The 12,582-nt window shown below is 23.2% G+C and overlaps 1 protein-coding gene across 9 annotated transcripts in view; it reads right to left on the minus strand.

The window, feature by feature from the left end:
• Positions 1 to 10,234, minus strand: part of LOC122860330 (FH1/FH2 domain-containing protein 3) — an 89,468-nt gene extending 79,234 nt beyond the window's left edge. For 6 of the 9 annotated variants that reach the window (XM_044164102.1, XM_044164106.1, XM_044164101.1 and 3 more), the window contains exons 1-3: positions 9,905 to 10,203; positions 773 to 1,016; positions 80 to 508 (exon numbers count right to left, since the gene is read on the minus strand). In XM_044164102.1, coding sequence (XP_044020037.1) covers positions 80 to 508; positions 773 to 1,016; positions 9,905 to 9,925 — 694 coding nt within the window. In that variant the 5' untranslated portion in view covers positions 9,926 to 10,203. Of the gene's footprint in view, positions 1 to 79; positions 509 to 772; positions 1,017 to 9,904 lie in introns of all 9 variants that reach the window. The other 3 variants (XM_044164104.1, XM_044164100.1, XM_044164114.1) reach the window with 2 other exon arrangements.
• Between the last annotated feature and the right edge of the window lie 2,348 nt (positions 10,235 to 12,582).

Here is a 12,582-nt window from a genome sequence, read left to right on the forward strand (position 1 = left end):
TCTATTAGATATATTTTTTTTTTTTATATCAAACAATTTCGTTATCATTATTATCATTATTATTGAATAAATAACTTACTTGTGCTTCCAGTTTTGGCATAGTTTGTTACTCTTGGATAAACACGAATACCCTTTGTGCCAACTTCAGGACTTGGTTCACGTGAATTTCTTGATGATGTTGATGTATTATTATTACGTTGTGTTGTATTTTTATATGTATTGGAATGATCATTACGTTCATTTTTATTATTATCAATTGTTCTTGTTTCATAATTACGTAGTCCACTTCCTTGATATGAACTTGCAACATAACGTTGTGGTATATCTGTATTTTTATTACGCGTTGTTAAACCACGATTATATTTATCAAGTACTGTTGTTGTTTTATTTGGATTATAACTATATTTTTCATACAATGATGAAGAACGTTCTGACACTGGACTTTTTGCACGCAAATCTTCAGCTGATGTACGACCTGTATTCAATCTACTTGTATCTGTCTTTGCAGCTAAAACAAATGATAATTATTTTTTTTTTTTTTATCTCACACAAATAATAATCATAACAAAATGGCGTAACCCTTTTTACTAGTTTACAAGGGCACCGCAAGAGCGCCACCAGTTTCGATTTAAATTCAAATTTGAATAATTTAAATTTAAAAAATTATTATTTGCAATAATAATTATTAATTATATTATTTATTAAATTATTAAATTATTTATTTATTTTTTTATTTATTTATGTATTTATTTATTTATTTATTTATTCTTACATGTAAATTTATAAGTTGGTTTATCATCATTAACTTTGTCTCGTCTTGTAAATCCAGCACCATATCCAGATGATGTTTTTGTTGTTGTTGATGATGATGAAGATGATGATGGAGCACGTGCACTACTTAATCCTCCACTGTAACCAGTACGATAGCTTGATAAACCTGTGTTACTCGTTGAATTTCGGGCCAACGAAACGCCTACGCTGGCGCCACTTCTTGGCCTGTATGACCCAGGATCATTCTACATTTAAAATAAATAATTATTTTTTTTTTTCACATTACATTATACTGTTACTCATTAAAAATTAAATAATGGTATTTAAATTATATACTTGTTATGAAAATACAATTTATTTTGATGTATTTATACTTGTCAATTTTATAATTTTATATTTTTATTATTTTAACTTTTATTTGTTCTAGACAATTGATCAAAATCATTTTACATTCAATATATTTACATCAATTGCAACTTGTTTTGTTTAAAAAAAATTAAATATTAAATTTATGTACATAGACAATCAATACAATGAATCATCAATCAAATTGTCAAAAAAAAAAAAGAAAAAAATTCATTCACAAGATCAAAAGTTGTTTTGTTGTAAAAAATAAATTAATTTAACAATAATAATAATTAAATAACAATGATATTCATGATTTATTATAATTGGAAGTGAAAAAAAAATAAAAAAATATTACTGTCAATTTAGTTCAATTAAATTTGGCATAATGCCAAACTGCAGTGAGTGTATTAACCTCAGACTTTCTACGCATTTTCAAACTTCAAAATTATACACCGGGTGGCAGACAAGTGAAAGTAACAAAAATAAATAACTATTTTAAATAAAAAATATTTAAAACAATACAAGAATTTAATATTTTTTTTATTTTTCTAAAAATTATTTTCAAGTTATTTTGATAAAAATTTTATAATTTTATAATATAAATATTAAAAAATTTTAAATGCAGTTGTAGGATGTATTATGTGAGATTGCGTATTACCGGAAATATTTGTTTCATAACGATTTAAAAGTATCTACTTGAGTGTATATACCACTTGAAAATTCAACAAGGCAAATATTTTATACAAGTGCCTTCTAATACCCCATCATCGTAAATATCGATTTAAATTTTCTCAACTCACAAAGTATCTCTGATAATATTATTTACATAATATCTAAAAATACAAATTAATTATTTTCTATTTTTCCTTAATAACGTCAATAAACTCATGTAATTTTTAAATATTTAAATTATTACTATTGTTATTATTAAAAATATAAAAAAATAAAATAAAAAATATATTCTTTTTGTACTTTTTCATATCTCTTTGACCAGCAAAAAAAATATAAATAAATTAATAAAAATAAAGTCTAATTAAGCCCAAGTACAAAACGATATAGCACTATTATTTTTTGTTGTTTTTTTTTCCCGCCTTTATCCCTTCTCTTTGCTCTTTACCCAATACGAGACTCGTTATTATGGTAATGCTATTCGTGGCGATAATGGAATTGGGACATTGCAACTATACCCCACAAAATTCCATCTGTATTTTCTATATATATTTATCAAAGTATATTCATTATATATTCAAAAACAATTTTAAAAAATGTAAAAAAAAAAAATATTAATTCAATAAGCAGTTAAATTTATATAGACCATTAAATAATTTAACTACCTCAATATTCAAAATAGCTTAATGATTTAAATAATATATATTTGACACAGTATTTAACCCATATTATTATAAAAATAAAATTAGAAGCATTGATATTAAACTATGTACTGAGAAAATATAAATTGAGTATGTGTTTTTAACAAAATTATTACTGCATTGATTTTTTTTGTAAAATTATAATTTTTTAACTCATTAAAAATGAAAAAAAAATTCTCTAACGTTTGCCAAAATTATATACTTGTTACAAAGCTACACACAGTGAATTTTAAATTTTTTAAATTAATTTTTACTGCATAGTTAAATTTGTTTTAAACAAAATGTGCAATTGATATTTAAATATATATACAAGTGTTTGACATATCCCAGACAAAACAAATAAGAACTATATTTTTATTTATATTTTCTGGTATAATATAGTTCATTCATTGATCCATCAAAAATAAACACATGTTAACTTACATGTGAAATAATAAACGGGTCAACAATATCAATGATCTGACTCATAGACTTTTATAAATATATAAGTCATTTGACCTTATTTTAGAAAATAAAAATTATATTCTATTTTTATTATCTTCGGGAAGATTGTTATTATTATTTAAACTAAATTTCTTTTCTCTTTTTTATCTTATTTTTGAAATTGATTTGGTAAATGTCAAGAGAGTGTTGGTATTGTGCTTCAGGGCAGAAAAACAGCTGATGGGAATAGAAACAGCTTGTTGAAAAAAAAAGGGAAAAATATCACTTGCACAAATTTTTTTTTTTATATATTTTATTTTCCAGCATGTGACCTTGTTAAAAAAAAAATCAATTTTATATTTTTTTGATAAATAAAATAATGATTATTATAAATAAATAGTTAAATTTTTTTAAAAATTAAATAGAATATTTCTACAAATAAATTAATGTTCTATTCAAAGGGTTATTCATGGCCAGATTTAGTGACATCATGACTAAGCTGTGCTATCGGAGACTGCTACTGTATTTGTTTATTCTACAACAAACGTTTCGGTTGGAAATCCATATGATAATATTCAGGGGGTTTCACTTTATACATTGTATATTCGCAAATTTTCATAATTTTCCAGCTTTGCGTTTGTTGTTAAATAAATAAATGAAAAACTTGAAAAACTTTTGCGTCCATCCCATCAGCTGTATCTCTATTAAAAAATAATTTTTTTTTTGAAACAATTATAAGATAAATAAATAAATAAATAATTAAATTTAATTTTATTTATTTATTTATTTTACTTAATTTTTTTTTAAATATAAATACAGTTGAAACTCCTCGGTTTATAGATATATATAAAAAACAGTTTAAGTTTGAGGTTTACTTTTGGATTGATGATACAAACATGCCGGAAGGTAAAATTTCAATTCTCAATATCTTGGTTGCTTGCACACATATCCACAGTGAAATATAAATGAATTACTATTCGGACATTGGATTTCAAGGGGGATGCTGGTTTCTACGAGCCAACTCTCGGTATACCACATGTAACCACTATTTCAACTGAATGTTAAGCCCTATGGAATTTGTGGTATATACATACATAACGATCACTGAGAATCGCACACAAAATCGATCATTTCAATATTTACAAATGGATTTTTTTTCTTTTACTATATGTTTGCAGATTTACTATATATATTAGCTCAAATACATACAACCACTAATCACTAAGTACACGAAGATGTATCAATATTTATATTTAAAATAATATTTATATACTCATTATTATTATTATTAAATAGCAATAAATTTACAAAAAGAAAAAATCCTTATAACTAATAATAAACTTAATTAATTACTATAATTAAAAATAATTATAAAATGATCTTAAATAATTCAAAAAAATATTTATTCTTTTTTTTCTTTATATCTCTTTCTTTTTATAAATAAATTGCAAATAATTAATTAAAACAAGCCTAAAATTTAATAAACAAAATTAATTTCGATTCAAATTTTTCACTCGAAATATCTTGGTATTTTTTATGAGCTAAAAATATATTATCATAGTGAAGCTTTAGAAATTATTTTCTATTTATAAATAGTCGTCAAGGTAATGTTAAGATATCCTCAAAAAAAAAAAAAGTTTTATTTTCATAGCTCAAGTCACCATACAACATATAAAAATAAATAGAAAAAAAAAAAAAAAATGTTTTTCAACAGTTTAATTTATTTATAAAAATTATCTAATAATAAATATTAATTTTTTTTTATTTAAATAAATAATAATTAAGCTTTTTGTTGTATTAAATAAAATTTTTATTAACAATGTAAATTATGATTTATTATTTATCAGCCATCAATCAATATTAATTAACCATGTCAAATAATATATTTGTAAATTGTTAATTAAATGATATAACTCAAATAATTTTATATTACATTGTATACACATGACACAGTATAATAAATATAATGATTAATTAGTGAAAATTTAATTTGACATGGTACCCAAACCCCTGGTCTTTTTCAAGGGGATGAAGGGGTGTCTAATAATCGAATAGAGAATTGCGTGATGCTGGTAAGAGATGGTAGTTTGTAACAGGGTGAATTGTTCAATTGATGATGGAGATAAATTGTATCTAAACAAAGACAGAAATATAAATTCATACAAAGGCTAACATTGTCATTGAAGAGTGTCAAGTCAATTTAACCTACAGCTTCAACTAAATTTCGACAAAATTATTATTTACAATATGATACAAACATCATTTGACATTGTCAGGACAATTTATTTAAATGACTTGAAATTTTACATTTTTAATAAACAACATCATCAAAGTTACATGCTGACTGTTAATTAATTTTTATTTTTCAAAACATGACTCTTTTTATTGTTGGTATATCATTTGTGTTTTTTCTTTTTTTTTTAATCATTTTTTTTCCTGCAAATGTATATTAAAATGATGTGTTTATTTATATTGTTAGATGATTTTTCTTTTTGGTTTTTTTCATTTGGATATAATATGTGTGTAGACAATAAACATATAGGTGTATTTATAAATCCTTGGACTCGTTCATTGTTTACATGGTAAAAGCTAGCATAATGCTGGTTTTCAACGAGTCTCATGACGCTTTTCATTGCTATACATCCAGAACCAGTGAGAGTTATTTTACGGTTTTAAATTTGGATATTTGCCAAATATACAGCATTTTTTTTTAGCAAGCGAAATTATATAAAATGAAAAGAAAAAAATACGAGTTATAAATGAGGAAACTGACTGATGTTTTGGATCTAATTTAATTATTTTGACTATTTTTTTAATTGTTGAATTTGTTGATAATTATGTTGAAGATATTTATGATGATAAATATTATATAATGATATATATTTTTTGATACAAATTTGTTGTAATTTTTGTTTTATAAGTTTGGTGGAAATTCAATCGAATCAAGAATGTTTGGAATTGAGACATTTTGAGAGTACACACGTAATTGGAAAACTTCCGGCATTCTTGAATCTCTAGTCCAAGTTTGACAAAGTCAGTTGGATAAAAAGTTTATATAGTTTTGAAGATGTATATATATTTAACACAACAAAATGGTGATTGATGAAATCAAGTATGAAACAATAATAAATTACAAAATAATACAAACGAAAATTCAAACGAGCAATTGTTAAAAATTGTACTTTTTGTTTTGATGAAATTTTTCTTTTGAAAATATTTAAATTTTAAATTACTGGTGATAAAGTTTTGGCTTGTTTTAAACGTTGTTTTGCATTTATGAAAATAAATTATTTATGATGACTTAATAACTTTATTTTTAATTTTTTAAATAAATTGTTTTTTTGAATTAATACTTTGATGCAATATAATGTTTAAGGATATTTATTTATTTTTCTTTTATTTGAAATACATTATTTAAATATGAGTTTGTAATTTTTTTTTTTTTTGGGATTATTTGTAGGTTTAGGAGTTGAGAAACGTGACCTCGCATTGAGTATATTTAAAAATATATAAATCCTTTGAAAATCCTTATTCATCCAGAGATTACAAAACGGATTATTATGAAAAAATAAAAAAAACATTCAACGCCTTTTAAAAAATAGATTATAAAAAAATTTATCAAATATTTTTTATCATTTCAATGCTACAAGTTATATAGAAATAATCATAATAAATTTAATTTATAAAATTATTTTTAGTTGATTGTTATTTTAAATTTGTGTCAATAATTACTGACAAATATTTAAATAATTTGATGAATTTCAAGCTTGTAAAGAGATTTTTAAAAACCCCAAAAAATTTTTTATTAATGAGACTTAAAAAATTATCTAAAAAATCAAAAATTAAACTAATTTATTTTCAGCTGCCAAGGGCATTTAAATTAACAAAAATCAATAATGAAAAAAAATTTAAATCATGAATGAAAAGTGATGATAATAATAAAACTAATTTTATTTTAAAAAAACCATTAAAAATATATATCAAGATAATCTAGTTGCATCGTAGACAGGTAAGATCACATTAAGACGTTTAAATTCATAAAAAGAAATAAATTTTCAACTTGTCACTCAAGGATAATTGAGTTTTTAAAAAGTTCAAACTTTTTGATTTTTCACTGAACTTTAAAACTTGAATAAAATTCACAAGTAGTGTAGAATTTATTGTACTAAAAAAAAAAACCCACCCACCCACTCACACACCTACATAAACCATTTTAAAATTTTAAATAAAAATGTAAAATAGAAAGACAATTGATTGACATTCATCCATTATTGTCGACAGCATATATAGCGAAATGTCTACGTACCAGATAAAATACATTAACACAATTGATGTTGTACAAAAAAAAAATAGAAAAAAAAAATTCTAGATATCACGAAAAATTTATATACAAAAATCTCTTGACTTTGGCGTTAATCCAAATATATTTTCTATATAGAATATCACCAAACTACACAATAATATATTTTACTTTTTTTTAAATATTTATACAATAAGATAACTCTGATGACCTCGTTGTAATAAAAATAAAAAAAAAATATAACGTCGACATTTGTGGATGAATTTATTTATCGATTCTGTTGATTTTGGCAATGAATGGTTTTTGGTTAAACTCGTTTACCATTAAAACACCCATGCATATTCCTCCGAGAGAATATAAATTTAAATTTGTCACTCAACTATTTTTTATTGCAATTTATTTTTCAGGGCATGATTAGAGTCCCAGTAGACAAACACGAGGGCATCTAAGAAGCTATTTAAAGCCCTTGGGTTCTATTTTTTTTTTTTTTGCATTTCATCAAGCTTTTTTTTTTCTTTTTATTTTCATCTGAAAAACTAAATGCAATATTGTGTATGCACAAGCAAGCAAGCAAGAAAAAAAAAAAAATCTGTGATGTGTCGTTTGTTGTTTTTATTATTATTATTATCATGTGTATATATTATTTTTCTTGTATGGCTTTATCTGCTTTTGAAGGGTGTAAATACCATGGATGAAAAATAATAAAAAAAAAAAAAAAATAATATATAAAATGGGGATGACGGAAGCAGTATGTGTCACCTATGGCCCCTTGCATGAGCGTCGATGCATTTAATATGAATGTGATGATGTCGCTTACATGCACCTTGCCTCGTCGTTTTTAAAATATACATAAACATACATGATGTATCGTGTATTGTATAATATATTTTACATATGTGTGGTAAATTATAATATACCCATACAAACAATTTATAATACCTGGGATTTAAGTCAATCACTAGAAAATATACTGCAGTTTTTTTTTTTTCTTTTTTTTTATACTACAATGCACTGTCTGTGCATTTTTTTATTTTTTTTTTTATTTATGAATATTTTTTTTTTTTTTTCTTTTTTCATTTTACAAATAAATACATACATCAAAAAATTATAAAAATACATTTACAATAAAAAAATAAATATATTAACTCTGTTTTATTCTCTGTGTGTTTCATGTTTCTTTTTTTTTTTTTTTTTCATTTGTTTAAAACAAATCATGAATTTTGAAACACGATACCAACTATCACATGGCACGCGACTACACCAAATATTTATTTGAAAAACCATTTATTATTTCTATGAAAAAAAAAATATAAAGAAGAATTTACTTGAAGAAATTGTTTTTTTATTTTCCTAATTTCTTAGGATAATTATAAAAAAAAAATATCCTATTGAAAAATAATTAAAACAATTGTTATTATTTTTTAAAATAAATATTTGAAAATTTTATATTTTTATTGTTATTTTTAGTTATTTATTTACTGTTGTTTATGAAATTATAAAATAACAAGAAAATTTATATAAATTAAATAATGTTTTTGTCAAAAATAATAATAAAAAAATAAATTTAATTATTATTATTGTTTAAACCATTTGCTTCAACATGATAAAATCCTTAGTCCCTTTCTACTGGCTTCTTTTTGGCAGTAAAATCGTTTGAAATGCCGGATGGTAGAATTAACTGAATTCATTTGCATATTGCATAATCCTTTTCTATTTCCCCTACTTTATTTTATTTTTTTTTTCCCCTTATTCCATGTTAGTCCAGTTCTTTTTTTAGTGACGACATAGAAAACCACTAGCTAACAATTTATATATCATTCTATCTTTGCATATGTAATCCCAATGAAATACCAATCGAGATTCATCATAGCAAAGTAAAGGTCTCAATTCACTGTACATGTCAAAAGAATCAATTAATTATTCATCAATACATAAATAAATGCCATTTGATTCATCAATAAACTCAAAAAATATACTAAGCTAATTTTTTTTATTAAACTAAACATTTTTTTGGTGGAGAAAAACCTTTTTTTTTTCAAGTAAAAACATTCTTTTAAATAAATATTTATTTTATTTCAAGTAAAAATATTTTTAACTCAAGTTATAAAATTTATTTTCAATTAAAATATTGGCTTTATTTGATATATTTTCATCTAAAGATATTTAAATTTCTTTTTTTTATATTTTTAATTATTTTTTTCCTTTTGGTAACAGAGAAAAAAATATATGTTTATCTGGAATGTTTGTTGCGATATTATATCGTGTAGTTGAAAATTTTTTGTATACATAAAGCTTAAATGGGGTAAAAAAGAACCGCAGTGTACATATAGATATATATATTCACGGTAAAAACACGTTCGCACGATGCGTATCACTGTTTACACGGCCTCTGCAAACTCATCTTATTTTAAAAATAAAAAAACAATTTTTTTATATTCACTGTGTATATATGACATTGCTGAAGTGAAATGAACACGTGGGCAAATTGAATTTAATATTCTACGTGCACAAGACGCAAAACTTCCTAATACCTTACAGTATATTAAATATAATTGAATACTTTTTTTAATAATATAAAAAAAAAAAATATGAAAAAGTTTAAAAAACAAAATAATTAATCAATTTTTAGTCATTTTTTTTTTTATTTTTCATCACGTATTAGCTTGCGTTTTTTTTTTATATATAAACTTACGTAATTTCTATAAGATGTCATGGTGTTTTAAGTATTTAAAACAAACAAATTTATTTATATAATTTTGGAGCACTTGATTCACTTTGTCGGCGAGAAACTTGTTGGCTAATTTAATCCAATAAAATTTTTTTTATTCAAAAAGAATAAACAACTAATTTTGAGGCATGTTATATTTTTTTTTTTGAATATAATTTTATTAATTAAATGTTAATTTTAAAACTCGCGATAAATGTCGTTTTAATATTTTGTTACGTTGAAAATCACAGAACCTGAGTAGCCAGGGTTAACCGAAAGTCTAAAACACTTTTTTCATCCTGTCTTGCAGTCACTATGCTTTTAAATCTCATCTCATTCTAAAATAATATATTTTATCTTCTTTTAACTTGTGTGATTTGTACATTAACACATACAAAATATCATCTCACTTTAAAAAAAGCTCATCTCTTTCTTGCACCAATCACTACGTTCAACTATTTTAAGAATAGCTTTAAATCTTTTATATTCCCCCCGTGACTAAAATTTCTCGTTGGCTTTCTCGCTTATTTTTTTTTTTTTTTAAGACAATATATAATATAGCATTTTATCTTTAAAATTTATTTATGAATGAAATTTTATTATTTATTATTAACAAAAAACAACAATTACTATTTAATATAAATTTTAAATATATAAATCTATTTTAACAATAAAAATAAGCAATTTAATTTTTTTATTTCATTTATTTATAACAATTCAATAAGAGATAATTAAATTTTGTAATTATCTCTATTTAAATGTTTATTTTTTTGAGCTTTTTTTTGGAGTCGAAACTTTTATACTGACTGAGTTGTGATTTAAATTTAAGACCGATTGAGTTGAAAAGCTGGTAAAACAGCCAGTAGCCAACTCGACAGCCAGTAGTACTTCCAATAAATGGTCAGACAAGTTAAAATTTTTTCCGAAAAGTTCATGAGCTTTTCTAAAGATTGAGCCACTTGCCAACGGAGCTTTTTTTTTTTTTTACAAATATAAATACCAGACAAACTGTTATGCCTAATATTTGTAAATTAAAACTGAATATGTTTATAAAACTTTTGTATATATTATATGATGAAAATAATAATATTTATTTATAAATAAATTTATAAAATTTAAATTCATGGTATAAACTTTATTGTTGAATAATTAATATAAAGTTTATTAACACGTTAACTTAATATGACATGAAATGATAGTAAACTTAAATTTTTAAATAAAAAAAAAAAAAAAAGTGTTAATAGTTGTACACATCAGAAATAGTTATAAACCGAGTTTGAAGTTTATGTACAATTAAGCTCACGTCTGTCAAGTGCAGTTTTGAGTTGAGACATTGATGGATAGACACGCGATTATTTTCATAAATAATCCTGGATATTAGAGGGTGCTTTAACGGACAATATACCGGACAATTAATTTTCAACAAATTAATCTTTCTTTGCTTAAATGTAACTTAAACAATTGCGATAATAATTCACACAGGGTTTATTCATTTTAAATTTCTTTCACTATAAATTTTTTTAAAGTACATTTTCAAATACGTACAGAGTTTTGAATTCAACTAGAAATATTTTTGTTCTTAATATAGATCTCAACGAAATATATAAATATCCAATAGAACGCCAATAAAAATATCAGCAAGTTGAAATTTGTATTTTCTTCTTTACTTCCTTCCTCTCTTTTTTATTCATATTTTTATTTTTAATTATAAATTTTTTAATAAACCAACAATTCATAAAATAATTAAAATACTTTTCTAAAAAATTAATTTGTTTTTTATTTTAGAAAATACATTTTTTTCAATGATTAATTTTAGGATTATTATTTTTTTTTTTTTTTGAATTTATTTTTCATGATAAATTTGTCATCGTTCTAAAATTAATATTCAAGTCATACTTTTGGAATGAAAATTAAGAGATAATTTTAAAACAACTGAGTCAACTGGTAAATTGTTTTTTTTTCATGAAAAATTTTGTAATATATAAAATTTCATTTCAAATATAATAGAGGAAAAAAATAGATGTTTTTTTTTTTCAAATAATTTTTATAAGAGGAAGAAAGCTGATACCTTGACTTAAAATAATTTTTTTTTTCCATCAAATTTGTACTTGTACACGTATTTATTTTTAAAGTATAATTAGAAGTCAATAAGTGGGTCAAATGTATCTCTGAATAGTTTTATATTTACATGTATTTCAAAATGTAATAAAATGTAAAAATAAAAAAAAAATAGCTGAGATAAATTTTTGAGGTAACAAAGTTGAAAAATATTAAATCTAAAAAGACAATAAGTGATATTTTAAATGAGTTATTATAAAATTGAAAATGTGATTGATCAAATTGGTGAGATGTTTATAAACAACGACCATGAGTCAAGATTTTTGAGGACGACAAGAAAGAAACAAAAAAAAAAAAAATATAAAACAAGTAGTAAAAACCAAGCAAAGCCGAAGAAGATGAAGAAGAAGAAGCGGAAAATGTTGATGATGATGATGATGATGATAATGATGAAGAGAGCCAGAATGACTAGAAGCTTTGGTCGTTGGTATATTTAGAGAATTGGGACGACATGCCTTTGCGCAAGTGGGGAAGCACTGTTAACTTATGACCCGTGAGTAAGATCATAATCTGCCATCATTTTCATCCTCCTTTTCATCACAAAA

Source organism: Aphidius gifuensis, linkage group LG1, assembly GCF_014905175.1.
Source record: "Aphidius gifuensis isolate YNYX2018 linkage group LG1, ASM1490517v1, whole genome shotgun sequence".
In the NCBI taxonomy this organism is placed as follows: domain Eukaryota; kingdom Metazoa; phylum Arthropoda; class Insecta; order Hymenoptera; family Braconidae; genus Aphidius; species Aphidius gifuensis.